Raw genomic sequence first — 27,346 nt, 5'->3', positions numbered from 1 at the left:
AGGTTCCATAACTTAGCTACTGACAATTGAGCAGCAGTGAATATGGGAGTACTGATAACTCTCATATGCTGATTTCTTTTGGTTTGAGTAAATTCCCAGGAGTGGGATGGCTGGGTCATGTTAGGTCTGTATTCAGGTTTCTGAAGTATCATCACCATACTGTTTTCCCCAGCAGCTGCAGCAGTTTACATTCCCACCAACCGTGGATTAGGGTACCTTTTCCCCACATCCATGCCAGCATTTGTTGTTGATTTCTGAGAGTCAGTCTGATGGGTGGGTGAAACCTCATTGTGGTTTTGCTTTGCATTTCCTGATGGTTAGTGATCCTGAGCATTTCTTCAAGTGCCTGTTGGCCATTTGAATTTCCTCTTTTGAAAAATGCCTCTTTGAGTCCTTTGCCCATTACCTAACTGGATTGTTAGCTTTGTTGTTTAATTATTTAGCTCTTTTTAGATTCTGGATATTAACCCTTTATCAGTTACATAGATTGCAAATGTTTTCTTCCATTCTGTCAGTTGCCTCTACACATGGCTTAGCATTTCTTTCGTAATGCGGAAGCTTCTCAGTTTGATGTAATCCCATTTGTCTATTTTATTGCATGAATTGCTTGGATCTTTTCCAAGAAGTCTTTGCATATGCCAGTGCCTTGCATGGTTTCCCCAATGTTCTCAAGTAATTTGATGGTACTGGGTCATAGATTTAGGTCTTCCATCCATTTTGAGTGGGTTTTTGTGTAAGGTGTAAGGTAAGGGTCTAGTTCATCTTTCTGCACGTGGAGATCCATTTTCCTCAACACCAGTTGTTGAAGAGACTCCTTGCTCCAGGGCTTGATTTTAGCTCCTTTGTCAAAAATAAGTTGGTTGTAGATTTGTAGACTGTCTCCTAGAGTTTTTCTTCTGTTCCACTGGTCTACGTGTCTGATTTTATATCAGTACTAGGCTGTTTTGATTATAATTTCCCTGTAGTATGTCTTTAGATCTGGTATTGTGATGTCTCTGTTTTTGTTGTATAAGATTTCTTTAGTTATTCAGAGTCTCTTCTGTTTCCATGTGAATTTTAGCATCATTTTTTTCTAGATCTGAAAAAATGTTGTTGGTATTTTGATTGGGATCACACTGAATCTGAAATTACTTTTGATAGTGTGGACATTTTGATGATATTTATTCTTCCAATCCATGAACATGGAAGGTTTTTCCATTTTGTAATGCAATCTTCTATTTCTTTCTTTGGTGTTTTGTAATTTTCATCATAGAGATCTTTGAAATCCTTGGTTAAATTTTTCCAAGCTATTTAATTCTTTTGTAGCCGTTGTGAATTTGATTGATTTTAAAAATTCTTTTTCAGCCATGGCATCGTATGTGTATACAAAGGCTATTGATTTTTGTCTGTTAATTTTATATCCCGCCACTTTATTAAACTCTTTTATGAGTTTCAATAGTCTTTCAGTGGAAGCTTTTGGATCCCCTATATAGAGAATCATGTCATCTGCAAATAGGGATAATTGACTTCCTTTTTTCCAATTTGTATCGCTTTGATTTATTTTTCTTGCCTAATGGCTCTGGCTAAAACTTCTAGGACTAGTTTGAATAGCAATGGTGAAAATAGGCATCCTGGTAGAGCTGCATACAGTGACTGGCCAGAGACCCAGCTATACCCTGCATGCTCTCATGCAACCACCAAGTCCTTGCAGTACATAAGTTTCCCACAATCACTGGGTGCAGAGGTTCCTATCTGCCCTGCCATCCTATCAGATCCACAAAGAGGCAAATGTTCCCTTAGCCAGTTGTTCATAGGTGCTCTGCCGAGGTGGCTGGAGCCCTGGAGCCTGTGGTATATTGGGAGGCTGGGAGCGCCTCTCAGTCTTAGATGGGTGCCCAGCCACCATCTGTGCTCTCAGCTAGGCTCAAAGTCAGTGGGAACCACAGATTTTTTCCTTTGCCAGAATCTCTGGATCACACACATGCACAAAAGCCATTGGCCAAATGTTACCTCTCCCTGCCACTGCCACCAGTACTGCTGAGGAGATGGTGTCCCGGCTCAGCTAGCTGCTGTGTGTGCCCACAAGGGCTTCTGCATCTGCCACCCAAGCCCAAAATGGTGTCCACCCTCTCAGCTAGATGCTTGGAGTTATTGTGGGGAGGGTGGGGTGAGAAATGTGTGCCTTTTACTTCCACTGGGTCCACGGGTACTAGCTAGCCCCTAGGGCTCCAGGCTGGATTCCACTACACACTCTCCCTCCTGCTATATCACCATGGGCTGAAGAAGTTTGATCTCAGCTCCGTCTCCAAGCTGCCACCTACTCTGGCTCTCGGTTTTTTTGTGTGTTGTGTCTGTGTTTGTGCTGTGCGTCTTCTCCTTCCACTCAGGTCCATGGTGCTCTCTAATTCTCCCTTGACAGTGCACTTCTTGTTTTTTTTTTTTTTTTTAATTTTTATTTTTTTGCTTTTTATCCCTGGCGTAACACAGTACATTGTTCCTTGTTCCGCCATTTTAGAATCTCTCAATTTTTTAAAACTTTTCATTATTTATTTATTTATTTATTTATTCCTTTTTTATTTAGTGAATATAAATTTCCAAAGTACAGTTTATGGATTACAATGGCTCCCCCCCATAACTTCCCTCCCACTCGCACCCCTCCCATCTCCCGCTCCCTTTCCCATTCCATTCACATCAAAATTCATTTTCAATTATCTTTATATACAGAAGATCAATTCAGTATATATTAAGTAAAGATTTCATCAGTTTGCATCCACACAGAAACACAAAGTGTAAAATACTGCTTCAGCACTAGTTATAGCATTACTTCACACTGGACAACACATTAAGGACAGATCCCACATGAGAAGTAAGTACACAGTGACTCCTGTTGTTGACTTAACAATTTGACACTCTTGTTTATGGCGTCAGTAATCTCCCTAGGCTCTTGTCATGAGTTGCCAAGGCTATGGAAGCCTTTTGAGTTCGCCTTCGATCTTATTCCGACAGGGTCATAGTCAAAGTGGAAGTTCTCTCCTCCCTTCAGAGAAAGGTACCTCCTTCTTTGATGGCCCTGTTCTTTCCACTGGGATCTCACTTGCAGAGATCTTTCATTTAGGTCGTCGTCTTTTTTTTTTTTTTTTTTTCAGAGTGTCTTGGCTTTCCATCCTAAAATACTCTCATGGGCTCTTCAGCCATAGCCAAATGCCTTAAGGGCTGATTCTGAGGCCAGAGTGCTATTTAGGACATCTGCCTTTCTATGAGTTTGCTGTGTATCCCACTTCCTATGATGGATTGTTCTCTCCCTTTTTGATTCATCAGTTAGTATTAGGAGACACTAGTCTTCTTTGTGTGATCCCTTTGACTCTTAGACCTATCAATATGATCAATTGTGAACTGAAATTGATCACTTGGACTAGTGAGATGGCATTGGTACATGCCACCTTGATGGCATTTTATTGGAATTCCCTGGCACATTTCTAACTCCACCATTTGGGGCAAGTCCGATTGAGCATGTCCCAAATTGTACATCTCCTCCCTCTCTTATTCCCACTGTTATATTTAACAGGGATCACTTTTCAGTTAAAATTTAAACACCTAAGAATAATTGTGTGTTAATTACAGAGTTCAACCAATAGTACTAGAACAAAAAAATACTAAAGTGGATAAAGTATTACATTGTACATCAACAGTCAGGACAAGAGCTGATCAAGTCACTGATTCTCAAAGCTGTCTTAGAGATGAAGCTGGATTCACTTGCAGTAATTTCTTTCACATGTGACTTTGGTGTTCCTAGCAATTTAGGTTGCTTTCTGGTTCTTATTACTTAAGAGTCAGGTTAGATATGGTTGAATGTTACTAATGCAGCATTTCACTAGATGTAATTCTTGTATATAACATATATGAAGGGGTGTGTATGTTTGTGTGTGTGTGTGTATACAGGTTTGAGAAATTTTTTCAAAATTAAGTAATTACTTTCTCTGTTAAATTTAAATATAGCAGTTAATGAAACAACAAATTAAGAATGTCTCATTTCTAAGGATCAAGTTTTTAACCTTTATATTTTATTCATTGCTTAAAACTTTCCACAATTATTAAAATAAAAGGGAGAGAACAATCCAACATGGGAAGTGAGATACACAGCAGACCCATAGAATGGCAGATGTCCTAAACAGCACTCTGGGTTCAGAATCAGCCCTTAAGGCATGTGGATCAGGCTGGAAAGCCTATGAGAGTATTTCAGGCCTGGAAAGCCAAGACACTCTGGGGGAAAAAAAAAAAAAAACTAAATGAAAGATCTCTGCGAGTAAGATCCCAGTGGAAAGAACGGGTCATCAAAGAAGGAGGTACCTTTCTCTGAAGAGAGGAGAGAACTTCCACTTTGACCATGGCTTTATCTAAATATGATCAGAATCATTGAACTCAGGGGGCTTCCATAGCCTTGGCAAGCTCATGACAAGAGCCTAGGGTGATTACTGAGGCCATAAACAAGAGTGTCAATTTGTTAAGTCAACAACAGGAGTCACTGTGCACTTACTCCTCATGTAGGATCTTTGTCCTTAGTGTGCTGTACATTGAGATTTAATGCTATAACTAGTACTCAAACAGTATTTTTCACTTTATGTTTCTGTGTGGGAGCAAACTGTTGAAATCTTTACTTAATGTATGCTAAACTGATTTTATGTATATAAAGAGAATCGAAAATGAATCTTGATGTGAATGGAATGGGAGAGGGAGTGGGAAAGGGGAGGGTTGTGGGTGGGAGGGACGTTATGGGGGGGGAGCCATTGTAATCCATAAGCTGTACTTTGGAAATTAATATTCATTAAATAAAAGTAAAAAAAAAAATTAAAAAAACATAAATCCAACAAAATCATATTGTATTGAAATATGGTTTTGAACCAGGGGCCACCTGCTGCTTTCATTTTTATAGTGGCTCTGTGAATAATAAGTATGTTCAATGCCAGCATTATAGCTCAGAATTGTGGTCTATATATCTTATTTCCTAAATAGTTAGAAGCAAATAATCAGGACTCTTTGGTCTCTTTTGAGTCTGTGTTCATTCTGGATTTTTCACGTGAGAGGTACTAAAGCCTATGGAATTGAATATTCATAGAGGAGACAGATTAGGCACACAGCCTACCTCATACTTGATTTCTAGTGCCCAAAGACCCATTCTTGGGGCAGGTGCTGTGGCATAGCAGGTAAAGCCATCGCTTGCAGAGCCTACATCCCAAATGGGGCTAGTTCGAGTCCTGGCTGCTCCACTTCTAATCCAGCTCTCTGTTGTGGCCTGCAAAAGCAGTAGAAGATGGTCCAAGTCATTGGGCCCCTGCACCTGCGTGGGAGACCCATAGGAAGTTCCTGGCTCCTGGCTTCAGATTGGTGCAGCTCTGTCCATGTGGCCATCTGGGGAGTGAATCAGTGGTTGGAAGACCTTTCTCTCTCTGCCACTCTGCCTTTCAAATCAATAAATAAATCTCAAAAAAATCCACTTTTCATACTGCCTCTAAAATGATGTGAATCTTATGTCTAAACATTAGCTATCTCATTCAAACCTTCTAAGCAAATATTGCCAGAAGAGAGCAAGGTGAAGAGGTGGGATTAGGGAAGAACTTGAGAATTGAGTTCAGTGAAGCTTCCTGGCTTGGGATTCCTAACAAAATCAAATAATTTTCCACATGTCAACTTTTTTAAAGATGTGTTTATTTATTTGAAAAGAAGAGCAATGTGTGTGGGTGGGGCGGGGACTGGGAGGTCGAGTGAGAGATAATCTTCCATCTGTGGATTCATTCCCCAAATGGCCACAAGAGCTGGGACTGGGGTAACCAGAAGCCAGGAACTAGGAACTCTAATCTTTGTCTCCCACACAGGTGGTAGAGGCCCACGCACTTGACCTTCATCTGCTGTCTTCTCAGACCTGTTAGCAAAGAGCTAAATAGGCATCAGAGTATGCCATGGAACTGCACCACAACACCAGCCCCTACATTTCAAATTTTGTTCCATTGATTTGACAAATTAAAGCTGCTCGTAACCTAACAACAGGGTATGCAATGAAGTTTCTACAAAACTGAGACATCCAAGAAATCAACTCTAGTCCTAACCTCTCTGCCTTTCAGAGGGGGAAACAGTTGGAGGTGCTTCAGGATTTATAAGAGTTCATATAAGAAGAAAGAGGCTAGTTAATATGGTTATTGGTTTTCTTATTCTCAACCACTATTTTTTAGATTAAATCACAAGGCACCAAACCTTAAAATACAAAAAATATTCACATGATATGCTTTCTCAAGATCTGAAATGCATGTTATCTGAAGGTAGATTTATAAGTTTTCACTTATATTTGTATTCTTTTCACTTTATCGGTGAACTTTTTATCTGAGTTCTCTCACTTTTGCCCTCACTTTCATCTCTAACTTACCTGCACCTGAATTCTCTAACAACTTACACCTGAATTCTCTAAATGAAAGGGATTACCCAAAGGTTAGAACATGGAATTTCCTTTATTTATCATGAGTACTTGAATGGGAAATATTACTGTCCTATTCAGATTTCATGATACAGTGGCCAATCAGGTGCCTCAAATTTTTTTCATGCAGAAAATGCCATCAACATATAGAAAAATGCTCTAGTATTCTCTTGCTTGAAAAATATGTTCCCCGTCTCTAACACCAATACCAATTTATGCATCTTACTAAGTTCACATTTATTGATATGCACAGTTATTTTATAGCACAATGAAAACATTTCTTAAAAAAGTCTAGGAATGACTGAGACATCAGATGTTTAACCAATAAGGAAAGAATTTCAATTTGGGGGCTTAAAATAGATGACAAGATTAAATATTGCCCCCTATTTTTAAGTATATTATGGTTAGATAATGTTATTATTCCAAAGGAGCTTTTCACTGTGCATGAAAGCTGCCACTGAATTCACTAAAATTTGTCTTTTTCCCTCCCTAGGCCTTGAGTTCTAAGTAATTGAAATCCCATAGCATTCCTTCTAGTTCTTTGCTCTTCTGACAAAACTGTACATAATTAGGCTGGCCCAGCTTCATAAACTCCAGTTTAATCAGGTATTTGTAGAAACTCACAGTTCAGTGCATAGAACTCAAATCTACCCGGATGTTTTGTATGGCCACCTTGTCACTTACCAGCCATGCATTTTCACTTTTCTTCCCTGATTTCCAAATGCTAAACTATTTTTCACCACTCATCACTGTAGCTACTCATGATTTTATTCAACAGAAAAATATTTTCCTGGTATTGTGACAGTGGACATTACTGAATAATATTAATAAGTTGCTAAAAATAGTATCACTGTACAAAAACTTGATCCTCATCATGATTTATGATAGAACATATTTCACATAGCAGCCCTAGAGATAATCATAGCCAATGTGTGAGAACAGATGTGTTCCTCTTTCCAAACAAGTATGAGCATACCAAACATGATTTGTATTTCGTAAGATCATACCGTGTTTTAGATAATAGCTTAAGTGGTATTCATATAACAGAATTCTTACACAGTGTTATTATTGTATTCCCTTTTGGTATGAAAAACGTACAGCTTAGACAGAATGTGTAGAAAGTGATAGGGTGAATGAGTGTCAGGACGTGAGCACAGGCAGGATCTCAGACTCATCTGCTTTGTTGTATGTCTCTAACCTATCTTGCTCCTTATAGATGAAAGTATTTTCACATGTAAGTTTTCCAATATGAAAGATCCCTGTGTCTCTGGGAAATGCCTATAGATCTGTGGCTATTGCAACCCAGACATTTTCAAATTAGAGGCAGCAGTATCTTTGATCTGTTTCACACAGTGGCTTTTATCAGTGCCTTGGTTAACTCTGTCTAATTAATAGAACCCTCTAATTACTTCCAACCTCCAGAGAACACACATAAAATTTCGCTAAGTTTAGGATATATTTCAGTACTGCCAAAATATAATATACAAATTGTCTTTGTTCATGAAATAGTCATTTTACTTAACAACAGTGTATTTCTGTCTTAAATGAGATTCAGATTAAACCATTCCAACTCTCACATTTAAAGAGATTTGTGATATTTGTTTTGTGAGAAAGCAAAGTATATTCAGCTGGAAATAAAGCTTCCCCTGTCTTGAGACATGGAAAGAATTATTTATTTTATTCACATGTATTGCAAATCTTTGTTTCATATCATTCACTGCTGATCTAACTATGTGTATTCCCTGTACTATTGACAACTGAAGTTAGAAATCCAAAAAGAAATACCAAGTCCTGAGCAATTTTCCTGTATCTTTGCCTCTTTTTTGGAATTATTTCCTTAATATATTTTCCTGGGTGTAATCAGTGAGACCTTCTTCTTTGTGTTCCATCCTTCACAGTAAATCAGCTCTCAACTACTGTTAATTTTGCTTTGGGAGTTCTTGAATCATTTCATTTCTTCCCCTTGATTTTGTCAAGGATCCACCTCTCCTGTCCTGAATTATGCTGACTGATGCATTCTCTACCACAGCCAACCCATTAGTAAATCATACGGGCTAAGGCTTTTCAAGAAAATATGACTGTGACACACTTGAGTCTAAAATAATATTTCCATGACTCCTTAATGTCTACAGACAAAAATCCCAGGAACTCCGGGATTGTACTGCTTCCTCCTTATTGGTCTTTATTTCTCTTTACTCACAGGGTATACTTTAGTCAAATTGCCTGTGTTGATTTCTCTCAGCTCATCTGTTTGGTCATATGTGCCCTAACCTACCTTACTTTTTTATGGCTGAAATTTCTCTTTTTAGAATCTGTTAGTGTCTAACTCCTTTATGAGTGCAAAATTCACTTCCTTGGCTTCTTCAGTGCTGTTCCTAATGGCAACATAATACATAGAGTTGAATAGTACTAGAGCATTAAACCTTAACTTGACTGATTTATTAGTCTGTCCTTTTTTCTGTTTTCTCTAGTAGAATCCTGCTCTCAGAGGCAGGAATCTCTAGTAGAATCCTGCTCTCAGAGGCAGGAATAAGCATGCTGTTATCTTTATATACATAACACCTCATAAAATAATGATCTGACATATAGAAGATATGCTATCCATGCATGCAGAATCCAACATATAATTTCAATGTACCCTTAATGGAAAATGGCATTTTATTTTATTTTTATTATTATCTATAAAAAGTTTATCCATTAGATCTTGAATTTTCACATTTTCCGTTTCTATAGTTTCTGAGATTCAGCCCATCTCTTTAACTTTTCTGTAAAATATATATGACAAGGGTTAAAAGCATTGAAATTATATTTTCAGGTTAATGACCATAAATTTATAATATAATAACTTACAATTCAGATTATATGACTAAAGATAGAGGAAATACTGAAGTAGAAATGTCAAGGACACTTTGTTACCAATTTAAAATGTTATATCAACATCTACTTTATCTCAGTCATTCACTTGGATTAGATAAATTACAAAACTTTTATCTTTTGTGAGCATAATTAGCAGATAGAATCCATATGTGCAGCTTGGGATGTTGGTCTTTGTTGCTGGGGATCTGGGTATGACCCTGACTCCACAGCACACAGATTGAAACAGAATGATAAGTTGATGTCTCCTCTTTCTTTAGTTCTTAGCTCAGATGTCACTTTATATGATACCTTTTTCTGGCCACAACCAGACTAGCATTTCTCTTTTTAAAGAATAAATTATTTCATGTCTTCATTTGAAACAGTTGATATGCATCAAAAGTACTTACACAGAGCCCAGATTTTTTTCATGGTCCACAAATTGAATCCTGTTCTTAACACAAGCTCAACACTCTAAGATACCAGGCTTTCTGATCATTTGGTCACTCACTAGAAAGGGTCGCAGGGTCTTTCTTGTCATCATTTTCAAACCACACTTTTCATGGAATGTTCTTTCTGACCCCCTTAACCTGCCATGCTCATATTTTCATGTATTCTCCAGCTTCAATCTTTTCTCTTCCCAAGGAATTCCCTTATCACCATAAATAAATTAGGTTCCCTTTACATTCATTATTCTCAATCATAATACCTGTTTATTTCCTTTCTAGTGCTCATCAAATTTCAAAATACCTATTTGTTTTCTTAGCTAAAATATAAAAGTTCTTAAATAATAATCTCTTACTTCCCCCTACAATATATTTGCAAATCCTAGTGTGATACACAGATGAAAAAATACTTTGAATAATTCATGAATATAATTTATCGTGCCCTACTGTATATTTTACTGTATATTTTATGGTATCTCTATTATTCACTTTCCATCTAGCAGATAAAATAGAGATCACATGCATCTAAATTAATATCAGATCATCATAATCACATGTGAGTGCATAATAAAGTTTATATTTCTGTTTGTGCATCAGGTCCATAACTTTCCACTTGCTGCAAGAACCAAAGGAATAGGAACTGAGTTATTCAAGAATTTGTTGTATGAGTTCACAAAATATGAATTATTACTTAACAAAAAGACAGTACTTTCAATGTTGAGGTACATTTAACAAATTTACAAAAAGAAATTCAGTTGATACTCAAGATTTCACTATGAAGTAACAATTGTTACAGTCTCCATTTTAGATGGAGGGAGCAGTCTACATTTTATTTGGAGGAAACAGAGGCAGAAAGAGATACTATATTTTATCTAAGTCTCCATGTTCAACAAATGGAATAACAGGGATGCAGAGCAGATAAGGATCATAAATAAGCAGAGAAAATGAATATATGGAAGGGATTTGATGCACATTCCATGGGGTACAATATACAAGTATTGTTTGAATGGTATATGGGATGAACAGAGTTGAAAACAAAGAGAAAGTGATAAGTTGGAGTCAAAGATTATCTGGAAGTTTCTATGTATGTATTCCCTTACTGGGGAGAACAGCAAAAATATGAAACAAATTAGATGAATAGTATGAGTTTCAACCTAGAAGCTAATGATATTTGAGTGAAGTCATTTGGATTGAAAGCTGTATTAGTAAAAGCAGTGGCAGTAATAAGCAGAAAAATAATTGCCATTTTTATAATTTATTATATTCTTAAAAGTAGCTATATTTTATTATCAGTAAAATTGTGAGAGGTCATTCATAATATGATCTGATTCTCCAGAGAGATAGACACAACATTTAGAAGTCTAAGAGGCATCAACTTTTGCCATATAAGAAACAGTTAAATCTTGGGTTTCATTGGGCTCACCTAGGAGCTACATGAGATGCAAAGGGAACAAAACAAAAAATAGAACCTGAAGAGTGTTTATTTTAAGTCCTTCTTAGAGAAGAGTAGTCACAGAACAAACTGTGGTTTGAGAGGATAGTGCAAAACTCTTTTTCTTGGAAACCGACTGCAGGAAGCACCATCATATTCTGTTGAATGAGTTCAAGAAACCTGACCATACTGAGTTTCCATGCTGAGTTCTACATCACATAGGACAGATATTCCATGCAAGCAAAGGGCTAACAACGTGAATATTTTTGATATCCTTAATACAGGAAATAACAGGGAAAATAGATTGTTGTGGCTCAAACGCACTCAGTGTATAAGAAAGTGCAAGCATGAGATAGGATAGTTTTACAAAAAATAAAAACTAAACAAAATTTAGTGTAGATGAAGATAAATTATTAGTTAGAAAATATGTGGAGACTGTTTCTACTTATTGGTCTATTTTTTGATGAGAGTGCTGAACTCTGGTAGAATTGTGTGCATGGGGACAGAAGAGATGGTTTGAAATTGAAATGGAGTGAGAATAGGAAGCATCTTCATTATGGTTATTTCTGATCTAAATCCAAAAATCTTCAAATTCAATTCAAGATTAAAAGAAAATTAGCAAAACTTAATTAGTGCCCAACAGAGAGAATGTGGCACATTTTTCGTAAGTTTTATGTAAATCAACATGATCAAAGAATAGTGAAGAATTAAAAACAGAAAATTATTGAAAGATCCAGTTCTTTTTGCACACTGATATGGATAATTATTTATTATGAATTATTGAACTCCTACACAGACCCGCTAGAGTACTTCTTTTTTATATTAGATTATTTTTCAAATTCACTTTATAAGTATACTGATAATCACAGTTAATAGCTGGTTCACTGTTCAATATGTAATTTGACAATAAAAACTGAATGAATATCTTAGAACATATGCAATTAAGATTTCTGTCTAGTTTTTTCTGAAATTATTGTTTGTCTAGGTTAACTGTCCAAAATGAATTTATTATGAGTCACCGTGTGAACCACCAATGCAATTTTAAACCTTCAAGTGGTTTCATTACAAATGTAAAAAATAAACAAGTGAAATAAATATTATGTTTTTCAACATAGTACCCACAAATTATTGTTTTAACATGCAGCAAATAAAATTGTTAATGCAACATTTCCTTGTTTTAAAATTAAATCTTCAACATTTATGTGCATTTTAAAGCACATTTCAGTTCAGAATATTCCTATTGTAAGTGTTCAAAGCTACATGTGGCTAATGACAGCCATACTGGGCAGTGAAAATCTAGACAGCTATTTTGTGGCTATTAAGAAGTCAAAATTGTTCATAGACACCATAGCCAATGTAGTGTGGAGTGGCGAAATCTGACACATTCTTCAAGTTACCACTCAGAGTTCATCCCTCCTATGAGAATTAAAAAGAAAAGGAAGAATTTAGGTGCAAGCAGGGTAAAAACAGTTGTTCCTCAAATATATTTCTCTAGCATATTTTGTTATGAAATTTAATTCATTATATAACAGTCAACTGATTTTCTTGCCTGTGCAGATGTGGAGCTAGGGGTTTCTGCATAGCTCTAATGTGGTCTCAGTGTTCTGCCAGTGCTTGACTAATGCATTCAACCAATGTTTACTGAATATATACTCTCTATCACATGCTGTTCTTTGTGCCTAGAATAAACCTATAGAGAACAAAATCACTGCCCTAAAGGGCTCACAGTTTTAGCAAATCGTTGCTCATTAAAGAATATTGTTGAATAAATGAAATTCAGACTTTATAGCAGTGGCAGTAGTAACTAAATGATTCTTTAATCTTAAGAACGTGATATTTAACAGAGTAGCTTGTAAAGTCTTAAAATAAGATTTTTTAAGAACTATTTTTCAGAGTATTAGGATGGAAAAGATCTAGTTTAATGGCATTTCACATTATTTAGCAGCTTTAAGAGAATACCAGACTAAATATTTTGAATATGCTATAAAAATGAAATGCATTGATATATTTAATAAAATATACACAGTCTTACTTAGGAGTGGTACCAAGCATAGAAAATCCAGAGCAGAGAACTCAGGATGACATTGAGGTACTGAACTCCAGAATAGTGGAGCACCATGCTACAATTGCCTGTAGATTACATCTTCATGACTTCTAAGGTGCCTGCCATCTTTAAGAATACCTGGCACGTGGTGATAGAAGAAACTCATTGGCAAGCAGGGCTTCCCAATTGTAGATACAAATATGTGATTGCTACTCTCCAGGATGAGGCTGCTGACTGTTGTAGGACTGAAACACTTTTCAGGTGTTCTGGTAAAAATCCTGTTCCAATTTAAATGTCTGGATATGTGTTTGCCACAAACCACAGTAAAGCTGAGAATAAAGGGGTCCACTAATTTACAAACTGTTGTGTGTCATACACTTACATAATTTCTCTCCAGCTTCATTTTATTTCTCTCAGTTTTGGAAGAATAATGCTGTTCTGGGTGACATGTTTATTTTCACCTATGCTCATCTGTACCTAAGTTGAATTTATCACAACTTACACTAATCTGCATCTATATATCCTCCAACATTTGAGCAGTTTACATGTAGGATCTCTCTTGATACAACTTTTCCAACATCCACCACTGTTTCCTATACTCAGATACTCGGAAAATTTAAATTGAATGCTATGAAACTGAATTTTAAGACACCAGAACTTTAGGTAAGCATTATACTTCTACTGCAGTGATAACATTGTAATTTCTTCTAGATGTACTTCCTCTCTTCCTCTCTTTCATCACGAGTGAGTGATTGATTGCTTTTTTAATTTTTATTTTATTTAAAAGGGAGAGATCTTTCATATCTGGTTCAATCAAATGTTCACATCAGCCAGGGCTGAGAGACGCTGAAGCCGGGAGACCAGAAGTCAATCCTAGTTTCCCACATGGGTAGCAGCAAACTGACTACTCAAACCAGGCAATCCAATATGGGATGTAGAGTCTCCAAGTGGAACTTCAACCACTTCAGCAAACACACGCCCCTGGAATGATTATATCATGCAGTCCTTAGACCACATTTGTCCTTGAGTTTGTATACTTTGGCCCATGCTTATATCTTCAATTTTATCCTCCTACTTCTTTCTTTGCCTCCATCCTTGTTGGCCTCAAACCTCTGCCCACTGAGTACCAAGATTGTTCTTGCCTATCCCTGAGCCACTAGTTACCCTCATTAAATCTTCATCTTAATTCCCTCTGTTTAAATAACCAAAACTCTGTTTTCAATTTTTTTGGTTGATATCTTTTTCAGTGAATTACAAGTTCCAGGAGAAAATGTGTACATTTCACTCTGTGCAGCACTGTGTCATCATATTTAGTACATATAATAAGTGGCTAACATATGTTTATTAAATAAATATATAAATTCATGAACAACCAGCACAATATTGTCACATGAATGTACTTTAATTAAAATATTTTCTTTCATCTCCACTGAGAAGGATGTTTGTTCATATGACAGAGAAGACAAATGATAAGATTTCATAAAACGTATAAAATTGTGATTACTTAGGCAGAAAATATTCATGTTCATACAGGAATTATTTGCATAGTCCCTGAAAAGCAGTTAGTACTTTTTCTGTAAAGTTTAAACTGTATCTTATATGTGGTCATGTAAAAGTTTGAAATTAATATTCCTTAAGTCATTGATATGTTAAATTATCTAACTGTAGAAAACACTTCCCATTTTTTGGGAAGCAAAAACACTTCCCATTTTTTTCAAGCAAAATTGAGGAATGAGGAAAACTGCATGATATATTAATGCCCTCTGTGTGTATTACACCAGTAGATAATGCATCCATCAGTACTCTTAGTTTTCTTTTTTATTGAAGACTTGTAAGTCAAAAGGCAAGTTTGTCAAAGTATGAAGTATATTTACAATGCAATAAAAATAATTTACGTATATACCTAAGATTCATGATATGAAAAAAAACAGTTGAGAATTTTGAAGTGTGATGCCTACTTCGATGTTGACTTTGAGTACATGGACATCTAGTTACTCTCACACTTTCATTCCCTTCCTCTTGAGCTCATCCATTTCGTACATCTTTGTCTTTCTTTTTTATTATTTGTTTGTTTATTTGAGAGGTAGAGCTACAGGCAGAGAGAGGGAGAGACAGAGAAAAAGGTCTTCCATCTGCTGGTTCACTCCCCAAATGACTACAATGGCCAGAGCTGGACTGATATGAAGCCAGGAACCAAGATCTTCTGGATCTCCCGTGTGGGTTCAGGGGCCAAACACTTGGGCCATCCTCTATTGCTTTCCCAGGCCATAGCAGAGAGCTGGATTGGAAAGTGGAGCAGCCTGGACACAAACCAGTGCCCATATGGGATACTGGAGCTCAGCCTAGCCTTTTACACCACAGTGCCAGACCCACATCTTTGTCTTTCAATTGGTTATTTCCCCCTTAAAATGCTGACCAATATGTGCAACATTTTCTGTTACCTTCCTCAACCACTCCATCCAATCACCACTCTCTTTCATACTCACCCTTCTGCTCTCTGCTTTACTCTGATTTTTTAGGTTTTCTGGGTCCCACTTTCTGCTGTAATTTCTTTTACTTTTATGGCACTGTGTGAAATGTTTCAGAAAATAAATTTGTATGTACATTTAAAATAATCATTTTATTCACCAATGTGTCTTAAAACTACTGATATGTCTTTCCTTGAGCAAGTAGTTTCTCCAAGCACTTCTTATTATAGGCTTTGTTTCTCAGTTATCGTCTATGAAAGTTGTAAGCTCACACAAGAGAGACAAGTGGGGTATACCTCTTTGTCATTGCATTTAATTGCATTGACCACAGACAGATAATGTTCTTGGATGTGCCTAAGATAACTGTCAAATTGGAAAGAACCTATTCCAGAGAAATGCTGTGAAGCTCAAATCTTAAATCTCATGTGCAGAACTTCATTTCACACCTTCACACCATATCTGGGTCTCATTTAATTTTTAATGCACATGCTTACCCATATATGTAGTATACCTCCTACTTTGCTTATTACCTAATCCTATTTTTCTTTGGCTAAATAAGAATATATTTTCCTGTGCTGTGATCATATAATTTACAATTAATGTTCTTGACAGGCAGGAGAGGAACCATGAACACTGCTTTGCTGCACAAAATAAAAGCCCCTGGAATTCAGCTAACTGCTTACGTAATTCTCATGTCTATCTTTATAATCAACCCTGTGAACACTGACATTGGCTACCATCAGGTATAGCTAGGATAAGTTAGCTGAACTAACTTGCCCCAGGAGCACACAGCCAATGTGAGGTAAAGGTGGACTTCTATCCAAGGCCTGCTTTACAGCAAAGCCCAAGCCCCTGCTGTGGTAACATTCGAGTGTGGATCTTGGGAACCACAGGCTTTGGACTGGTGGAAATGTTGAAGTCCAGAAGACAAAAAGGGACAGTAGTCTTAGCAGGGGAGGAAGGTGAGTATCAGACTACTTAGAACAGGAAGACGTGCAGCAACACCTGCTAGTAGGGTACAGTCAGCTGAGAGCATTCACATGCAAGAACAGAAAAGGAGGAGGTTCACAAGCGCCACAGCAATATGAGAAAGGGGTCAGAAAAGCTCCAGAAATACAAATGAATGTCTAAATGGCAAGCTTTTCATAAAATGCAAAGCTTACAGGATGAATAATAGGGTCAAATAGGAATAGAAAGGAAAGTGTCAGAACATACGTACATCATACATACATATGCTTTCGTCACTATTTCCAAAGAGCTCCCTTAAAAGTGTCTACATCAGTCCCGTTCCTGTTGATGTTGGGAAAGCAGATAAAAGAGAAATGCTTAAGAAGGCACATACTTTTCACTGAGTATAATAAATTCATTGTATTTAAATGTCAGTGTTTAGCTTTTTGGTTTTTGAAAGTAGACAGAAGTAGAGGCTTGAGTGCACTTCTTTCCTGCTTACTTCATACAAGCTCACTGTGCTTCAGTGAGGTCCATTTGGGTTTCGTATTTTTATTTTCTAATATATTCTAAATGCCAAAGCAACAATCCACTTAGTGTATATTTTGATCCTTTTAGACCTTATAGGAAAAACACTTACGTTCATGCAGTAAAAATTGTTAAAAGGCATTTTATTTACAGATAGATAACTGCAGATAACTCGTATAGTGTTGAATTCTATCTAGAGTGCCTTTTCTACTTCACTCGTACTCAATGCAAAGGTTCATGAAATCTAACGTCTTTCCAGTTCAGGGAGCACTGAGTTGCTTAAGGCCAAAGCAGTCTCCATATTCCTGTGGAACTACTAATAAATACAGAGGGTATTCAGTGTGTTTCAGTCAAAGGAACTGCCATGGTTGTTCTCCTTTGCTTCCCAATGCAGCTACAAGTTTCTTGATTTGACTGTTTGTTTTGATCTAGGAAGAATAAATCCTACTGTTAAAGGGTTGACTTATTTCTTAAATGTACCCGTGGCTGAAGCTGAATGTCTCACAACCTGTATTCTGCCTCTAGGTAGACATAAAGCCCAAGTTCAGTTTTCATGCCCGACAGTGGGGCTCAGTATATTATACTGCATCATTTATTGTTGATATATGGCCTGGATTTTATTTAACAGTTGGGTTTCGTAGACAGGGCCCAGGCATTTCTTCAAAGAACCTGACCAATTGCTGTAATCCATTTCCTTCTGAAATTGTGCTTGTTAAATTAGACACAAAACACTTAGAAATGTCACTCTGCCTTTCCGGCAATTAAGGTGTTCAAAGAAAAAAAAAATCCCTTTGTGTTTCAGGGCTTTGAAATGATATTTATTCTGAACCGGCCCTCCAATTTGTTCTGTCAGACACTTGGGCGGTTAGAGGGAGACATCAGTCCTGAGCAGGTGTGCAAACAGGTTTCTTGATGTGTACGAGCGGTCCCCTTTAAAGCCATTCCAGCCATTTTTTAGCAGGTTTGTCGCTGGGAATTCAGGTGCCCCAAGGAAGGGAGTGCCGGGGTCAGCCGGGGGCGCGGTCCTGACTGTCCTGTGCGTCTCGCTCTTGCAGTGCTCATCCTCCTCATCGTCACCATGAGAAGGCGGAAAAAAGAGCCGCTCATCTTCGACGAGGAGAGGGACATCAGGGAGAACATCGTCCGCTACGACGACGAGGGCGGCGGCGAGGAGGACACTGAGGCCTTCGACATGGCGGCGCTGCGCAACCTCAACGTGCTGCGGGACAGCAAGGCGCGCAGGGACGTGACCCCCGAGATGCAGCTCCTGGGCCGGCCGGCCTTCAAGGGCGTCCCGGACAACGTCATCTTCCGGGAGTTCATCTGGGAGCGGCTGAAGGAGGCGGACGTGGACCCCGGCGCGCCGCCCTACGACTCCCTGCAGACCTACGCCTTCGAGGGCAACGGCTCGGTGGCCGAGTCGCTCAGCAGCCTGGACTCGGTCAGCTCCAACTCGGAGCAGAACTACGACTACCTCAGTGACTGGGGCCCGCGCTTCCAGCGGCTGGCCGACATGTACGGCCCGGGCCAGGACGGCGCGTGCTCCTAGCCTCGGCGCCCGGGCCGCTCGCTGGGGAAGGAAGCGGTGTAAATAGGCCTCCGTTTTCAACGTTAGGTTTCCGCCTGGGGGAAGCTTGCCTTCCGAGGGACCGCACTGACCACGGACTCTGAGCACTGGCGGGCTTTGGCTTTTGTGTTGGCTTTGATACGAGGACATGCTCAGTGGAGTGGGAATAGATAGCAACTCTCAGATACCTGCAAAGGCACCTAACCTCTAAGAGTCAGTAGTGCCCTGTGTTGTCGGTGAGCCCTGTGCATACCTTCCCGGTCCTGTCCGAAGAACGGAGCTGCGAGTGCCCTTGAGAAATCTTGGAACTTCTTGTGTATCGAAAATTGGGACACATTTAATTTACAGCGATGCTTACAGCTTGCTATATTATAGAACCCAGCAGAATTTTATTGCTGTTGGCTAGCAAAAAATATTTTATTTAGAAATATATAAATTCTCTGAATTTCCTCCCCAAATGCAGGCCTCCCAATAAAAGCCAGTAAAATTTGGTGAAAGGCAATACAAACCATTGTTTAGTCAATACGTTATAAACTGTTCCAAATAAAAAACGGGAAAATAATCCTTAAAGTTTACAATAGTTTTGAAGATGCTTGTGTAGGTATGATAAAAAAAAAAAAAGTTGCTGTCTATTCGTCAATTTTTATTATATCTTCTGATTTGTACAGGAGAATATCTTTTCTTCTTTTGACACATGGTGTTATATTTATTTTGGAGCTCCAATCTCCGCAAATTCAGGTCCATCTTACTGCCTCATAGTACTAAACTCATCAGAACATGCTGATTTTTCTCCAGCCTGAGCTACATGAAGGAAATGAGGCATGGAAATGGAGAAATAATAGTAAAGCAATTGAGTCCTGTTGCAGTTCACATCTCAAAGAGGAGCACAGCTACACAGACATAGAAATTGTTCTTCTGAGCCATTAAAATGTACAAAACATTAGATAAAATATTTGTATTTTAGAAAGACTTCAGAGAGAATTGAGATTTTCTTTGATGCAAGATTTATTTTTCAAGGTCGTGAGTTCTATATGCTCCAAAGACTTGCAAGAATCTGTTATCCAACCTCTTTTGCTGTAAACAAATTGAATAAAAGATTTTTTCTTTTATATCTTAAACAACATAATGTTATAAATTTCAAAACTTGTCTTTGAATTTCAACGCGAATGAATCACTCAAGAATTAACCAAGTGGTATCTAAGTTCCATAGGTTTAGATGTGCCAGACTGAAGAGGGCAGTCACAAGGAACCACATGTATTTGTCTGAGATGAGCTTCTTAGAATAAGAAGACTTTTATGACCAAAATAATATTTCTACCTATTTTTCCCTATATTAATACTAGTTTGGTGTGCATATATTCAAGTAAGATTGGATTTTTTCCTTCCTTTGTCCTTTAAAAATATATTTCATCCTTGGGCTCCTAATAAATCTACAAATAGTGAACACTGTATGGGAAATTATGTTCTAAAGTGCTACTTCTGAATGGCAGACTCTGGAACCAGGATATCCGTATGTTGATCACATGAAGAGAAACTATGTAGGATTCTGTAAACTTACAGCCCACCTTTAGAAATGAAATATGTGAAAGTGGCCTTCAGCTTCATAAAAATAAATAAATCAATAAATTTGACTATCTGCAACCAGTCCTTTAATTTGATTTAGAGGCATTGTTTCTTCATGAAGACAGTTGATGCTACATACTGGATTAATACATATATGTGTGAAATGACAATTTTATAACAGAGTAAAAGATACTGTTTATGACTTTCATTCATACATGCATGCAAGTTTTTTGATTCAAAACATAGTATACTTACCCAGTTCAATAAAGTCAGAGTGTGGTGCCAGAATTATATAAATAAATCAGTAAGGTGCTGAGAAAACAGATTTGTAATAATCTCCTTCTTGTCTGAAAGAAGATAAAATAGTTTAGCACATGTGGATTATGCTGTCAAAACAGCTGATTGTTACATGTACCATTAAATGAAGGTTTGTATGTATTTTAGAAAAGGAACATCACTTTGCTCACCTTGCTTTCTCTCCCTTTATGATATGTGTATTTTCTCTTGTGAAGTTGTTTTCATATTTACCAGTAATACATTGGAAAAAGAAAGGCTAAGCTGTAAATAATGATGTGAAATTCTTATATATACCCAATTGCTATTCATGTGCAAAATATTCTACCAATACATTACTAAGATTATTTTTTAAAATTTATTGAGATGGCTAGAAGAATGTCTTTAATCCAGACAGAATATATATGAAATACTTTAAGGATAATTGTAATGTTGAATTTATTTTTTTAATTTTAGTATTTGTCTTATGCAGTCTAATGCTATATATGTTTTTCTGGCACAATAATAGAGAGAGAGGTTTTTCTTTTAAAGAGATGATGGATAAAGCAATCTTAAAGCCAGTTACAAGAGTCTCCAGATATCATTACGCAAGTATGTATTATGTAGTAGCTTCAATTCAGTATTTTGTTGGAACCAGTCAGAACCAGCTCCCTGGAATCAAGTGTGCACAATCTCTATCCAACCCCACTTACAGTGACAACATTTTGGTTGATTGACTTCAGTCATGGTGAAAATATGAAGACTAATATGGGAAAAGGCAAACACTATCTTTTTTTCTGGATAGTCATTTTTAAATATTTAACAGCACTCCACTGCTTAAATTGCTTTATAAAAAGAAACCACATAATTGTACATATACTAGAAGTGACCCTACTTCTAAATATGAATATATGTGATAATGATTTCTTGTTATCAAATTCTTGGGAATATAGGGAGAAAACCCACCTTTTATGGGAAGCAGTGGCTTTGTGATTTCAAATGCAGACAATAGTTCAGGAAATCAATACATTTAACTATTTTCTGCTTGTCTATACAGGAGCATTAAAAGAAACACAAGATTTAAAATAATGCCATTTTAAATAATTTAGGTTTCCTTTCTTTCAGATACTACATTCAATGTAGTTCATAGAATTCTAAGAATATAACACTTTTGTTTCTTAAAACTATTTGCCTTTTACTTATTATTGTCCATATCAAGGAAATATACTCAACCACATCTTCTGAAATTTATTCTAACATCATTTTAATTTGACATAAAAATAGGAAAAACAAATCTTATTAAAAAAGACTTTCACAGATCAAGGCTAAGTCATCAATCTTGTGATACAGATCAGTCTTCTTGTTAAAGCACTATCTTAAGGTCAGCTGGAGACCCAAATCCAGAAAGAAACATGGAGGAAAAGTAAGGCATGCGGAGGCAATGAGTAATTATTTTAAAAGTAATTTCTAGGTGTGCTCGATAAACCATTCCTCTGTCATGAAGCTCCATTGAGCCTAAGTGGAGTTGAGGTTAGAAGACTGTAGGACACATCCAGAAAGTGGTAGTATTTAAGTGATAAAAGCTGCCTTTTCAACATGATCTCTGAGAATGTTTTAAATTATCTTGTCTTCTGCACAAATTTACTTATTATTCAGATGAAGAGTAGACATGGGCTTTTATTCTCATGCAAATGGTGTAGTTGTGCAATAATAATATTTGTGATGTGACCTGCCCATCTAAAGAATGGATTGTTAGAATTATATATAAATATACAATCTAAAGAAGTTTGAATCAAATTAAATATTTTGCAAGATGGAAAACAATGTATTTTAAAAATTGTAAGCACTGGCTGCAAATATTATCTTTAATTTTTAAATTTTATTTTGACATCTATTTGCTTGAACACTATTTTAGTTATCAAAATTGTTTGTTAAATATTTGAAGATTTACTTACAGTATATCTAATTAAGGTTGGTTAACACTTCAGCCAACTCTTTTAACTCTTTCTAGTCATGGATGGCCAGAGGCAGGTGGAATATATATGAGTGTGGCAATTAATCTATGAAACATTTTATTTTCTGGTAGTATATGAGAAATTAAATATGCAGTCAGCTATTTTTAAAATAATAATGTCTTATGTATATATATATATGACAGTATATAAAAATTTGACAAGGAAAGCTAATACAAACTTGCTAGCTGACTATACAAAAATTACAAAAATAAAGAAGAAAGGAGGAATAACATTTGAATGTTGAATGTGATTGAAGTTGTTTCAGAGGAGTGGGATAAGCCATTGAGAAAAATGAAAGGTATTTAAAGCCCTGGTTTGACAGGTATCACAAAGGATACATACTAGATAATTTTTCAAGCAAAAACAAGGCAAAGAGTGTGTTTTACTTTCTGACACCTTTTCATAATTATGTTAATGTCTACCTGTCCAGAATTTGGCTGGAAAAGAGGTGTGTGTGTGTATGTAAGATTGGATGACGTTCCAAGAAGTATATCTGAAGCACTCTTTAAAAAAAAAAGAGTGTAACATTATCTGATTTATATCAGTATGTTTTTGTCATTTGTCAAGTAACTGTGGTGACATAAAAATTGAAAATATGATAATGAGGGAAAAATATTTTATTTGCTTTAATTTATTTTAGAAGTATTTTGGTGGCTAAGAGAAGAGCATTCCACTGAACTAACTCTATAATTGCTGCATGTTAATTTTATTAGGCAGCTGCAATCTTATTGTTAACATAGAAATATGTATTGCAGAATGTCACCAGGCTTTGACCTTTTGAGTACCAGTGTGGAGAATGAAGCATTACTGCAGCTCTGGGGTTATAAAATCTGGGTCAGAAGCTCAGCTCCAGAACATTTTTAGCTGCATCCTGGATGCAGTTCTAATTCTCTGAACGGTTATATATTTATAATTAAAATGGAGCTAATGAGTATCCTGTTACAGAGGCTTGTGAGATGATTAAGTGAAAGCACTGGGTAAACGTAAAACCATGTGAAAATCATAAGCTTTATTATGTGAAATTATGTAAAAGAGTTTATTATATTTATTGTTATATGGTAAACACAGATAATTTCTGTTTGGGGAAATGTGCACTAGGGAAAAATACATGCAATTAATATCCAAAATTGCGAAAGAATAAATATTCAAAGAGGTGATTAGCAAAATTAATTGAAACCACAAAACAAAAACAAGCAGCAAGGTCTTTAAAAGTTAGGTTCAATCAGCTATGAGAATTACAGATGTAAATCGGGGGAAAAGGATTAAAAGAAGCAATTCTTTCTCCGTAAAGGCCTTCCAGTGGACCTGGCCCTACTGTAGAACAGCTCTATTTGTACATTGCTCTAGAGAAGATGGTTAAAAGACAATCATGTATACAAGTTACATGGTCATGGAGACATCCAGAGTAGATAAAGTGAAGTTCTAGAGAACTACATAATTTTCTGCCACAGGGGTATATGTGTAAGTATTAATTCTTTTCTTGAAATAATTATAATGCAATAAAATGACATCATGATAGATATCATCAATGTAATATACTCTTGGTTTGATGACTCAGTGGCACTTCCAATATTTTACAGTATCTCATCCCAGCCTTTTATAAATTAAGAAACTCTAGGAAACTGAAAATTTAGATACACTGAATACTGCTGTTTGTCAGTGATGTTTTACTCATGAAATGAATGCTTTAGGTTCTCTTCTCAATCTTTTATTTATCTGGTTATTTGATGCTCTGTGAATGGACATTATAAACAATTAGGTTAATAACTATGTAATGAATTAGAAGAATGTTGAGAAATGCAGCATATTTTCTTTCACACCATTGATGCATTTTAATCCCATAATTAATGTAACTATATTAAAGATTTATATTTTTATAAGTAGGAAAAATTATATGATTCACTACCCTGCTGCTTCATACTGTATTTTTTTGTGAATATAAAAACTCTGTTTTTAAATATCAAGGTCTGTTATATGTTATATGTTGTATATGATCAATATTTCAAAAGTAATATTTTAAAACAAATGACATACCTATATAGCAGTTGTATATATATTTGGTTTCAAATTGTGTGCACACATACACGTCTCTCTCTATTCATTTATTTTATTTATATATATACACATATATGTATGTAAAGCATTCACACACAAAATTTGAGGTCAGATGTAAACATGAACTGAATAGCTTTTAATATTTTTGTTTCCATTTTAAGACAGTTTGTGGCCATCAAATCCAGCTTCTAAAATTACATTTTGTGGACATGATAAACAACAAGCTACAGATTTGTAAAGCTGCTGTTTACCACAGATTTCAGAACTCCTTTCTCAAAATTTAAGGAAGTGAGTGATTCATTTGAATAAAACATACTGACATTCACTGAAACAAGTTCAACATGCTTATGAGATTCTGTTGGAATTACAGTAAGAATCAAGTCATTTTTATAATGTTTTTGTTTAAACACGAATCACTTGAATATATAAATATACCAGACAAAATAGTGTCAAAATGCTAATTCAGTTGACCACTGAACTGGTAATACTCGGGTTGGAATGCATTCCAGAACCTGAAGAAATCATTTTACTTGAGGTCAAGCACTTTCAGTCAAATAGTCTCCTAGAGTATGAAGCAATTGGGATATAAAAAGAAGATATAGGCAATAAGATGCTATTTTAGAACTACACAAACTATATGTAGAGAAGTAGACAAAGTGTGCAATGCACATGAATCAAGTAGAGGAGTCCAAGTGGCAATCATGTGGTAACTGCGTTTGTTGCCATGTTTTCTTGATGTGTGTTGTGCTGTATTTGAAAAACAAAAACATAGTTACAGATTAAGTTATTACAGAGGAAAATGAATTCTCATATTCCTCATGGTTGATAAGGCCTGAGATATTGTGATGAATGCTTCTACTGTTATCATTCTGATCTGTCATGGTGATCTCTACTTGGCTTCCAGTTTATACCTCCTGATAAGCTGGTATGGAAGATGAGCATAATTGTAATGAAAGTCTGAAGTTTTCTTCAAAGAATTGATGTTTTATAAAAACGTAGCATAATAAAATTCTTTCATTGATATATAATTTTAAATCCAAAAATATTATAATATTATATGTGCTTTCAGTTTTCTCACACATCTGCAAATTGTTCAAATTAGGCATTATTGGGAGAAAATTTAAACCTGGAACAATTGTAACTTATCCAATAATTATGTGAAGTATATGATACCGATGAGAAAAGCAAAAAATCAACGTTAAGACATTTTTCCCATTATATATTGTACTATCAGGAATCTTTAAGAAATGGTTATCTTGTTAAGAGTTAAGAAGGGAGTTGAAACTCAGATCAAAATAGAACTCACCAATCTTAATTAGGCTTCAGTTTTCGTTATGAAGACTTTAAGAAATTTCTTATTTTTTAAGTGCTGCGAAAATGACATTAAATTGATTTTTAAAGTAATGAAAAACAAATATTTGTAGTCAGTAAACTGGCACTTCAATGCTGTGTTTCAATCAATTTCATATTACCTCCTTGAGATGCTGCATCATCCTGAGAGAGGACAATATCAAAGATGTGTCAGACTAAATTTTCTAAGGGTCATCTTCTTTGTAGATTTGTAGACCTTGAACTGTTGACTCATGACAGTGTGTTTAAAATCCAGTCAAGCCATCCACCTTTGTCCACCAGCCACCCACCACCTTCAGCTCCCTACTCCCCTAGCATACCCCCCACCAGAAAAAGAAAAACTGAAGAAAAACTGAATTCTATGGATCTGAGATGTCAACAAATAGGGCTGCGGATGCTGAGGCGGTGGAAGCTGTCAATCTACGGCTGGGACTTGGAAAGCACCAAGGCTCCTGTGTTAGTCACATCAATCTAGGTGCTCATGCCACTTAAGGACAAACATTTCACTCCACCTTCCATAGATTATTTTCAATCAAATACTGATGATAAAAAATAATTTTAAGAATCCCCATAGTAGATAATACACTGTAAAAGAGGTTGTAAAAACCTCCCAAACTTCAAATATTGTAATTATTAGAAATAATAAAAAGCCATATGTAGGATATATAAGAAAATAGTAAGAGAAATAATAAAGAGATTGTCAAAGATGTAGTATATTGCACAAGTATCAAAGAGCATATTTAGAAACGAAAGATTTAATCTTTGAAGCTAAAAATATAAGGATTACAGTAGCTTCTTGGTAAGCAAAAAGCTAGGTGTATGAAATTGGGTAAGCTGTCATGGATTCAAATGATCTAATCTACAGAAATATAAGAGGTAAGGATGGAATGTGGCAGTATAATGTGTCTTTAGCCATTGTGATTAGTACTAAATAGAACTTCAGTAGAATGTTTTATCACCTTATTTTACTCTCTTGTTTGAATGGTGGTTTAACTGTGTCCAAATCCTTGTATGCCCCCAGCCTTACCAGAGACAGTGCCCACTCTGCAAAACATAGTTTGATTTATGAAGCTTAATGATCCACTTAACAAATATTATCTTGAACATATAAAGTCTCAATTCTAGCAAAAATAAATTGTATACATTCATCAAAACCTGTGGCACATTTATGAAAAATAAGCAGGGTGCCCAAGCAATTTGAATTAGAGTCAAATGGTCAGGTCATCAAGAACAGGCTCTGTGCTTTATCTTTTCTCTCTAGTGTGCTTTGGATGACTTCATCTGTCGTCACTGAAGATAAAACCAAAGCTCCAATTTTCTTCCCCTCCGCTAGAAGGTTTACGTAGTTTGAAAGAAAGGATA

At 36.2% G+C, this 27,346-nt stretch overlaps 1 protein-coding gene across 4 annotated transcripts in view; it reads left to right on the top strand.

The window, feature by feature from the left end:
• The window catches only part of CDH7 (cadherin 7), a 159,801-nt gene extending 134,172 nt beyond the window's left edge, over positions 1 to 25,629 (top strand). For all 4 annotated transcript variants that reach the window (XM_051851139.3, XM_089304998.1, XM_070049871.2 and 1 more), the window contains exon 12: positions 18,217 to 25,629. In XM_051851139.3, coding sequence (XP_051707099.1) covers positions 18,217 to 18,710 — 494 coding nt within the window. In that variant the 3' untranslated portion in view covers positions 18,711 to 25,629. The remainder of the gene's footprint in view (positions 1 to 18,216) is intronic.
• Positions 25,630 to 27,346: the final 1,717 nt, after the last annotated feature.

This window comes from Oryctolagus cuniculus, chromosome 10 (assembly GCF_051225735.1).
Source record: "Oryctolagus cuniculus isolate XC-2025 breed Fujian yellow rabbit chromosome 10, ASM5122573v1, whole genome shotgun sequence".
Taxonomy (NCBI): Eukaryota; Metazoa; Chordata; class Mammalia; order Lagomorpha; family Leporidae; genus Oryctolagus; species Oryctolagus cuniculus.
This window is presented reverse-complemented; position numbering and strand designations above follow the sequence as displayed.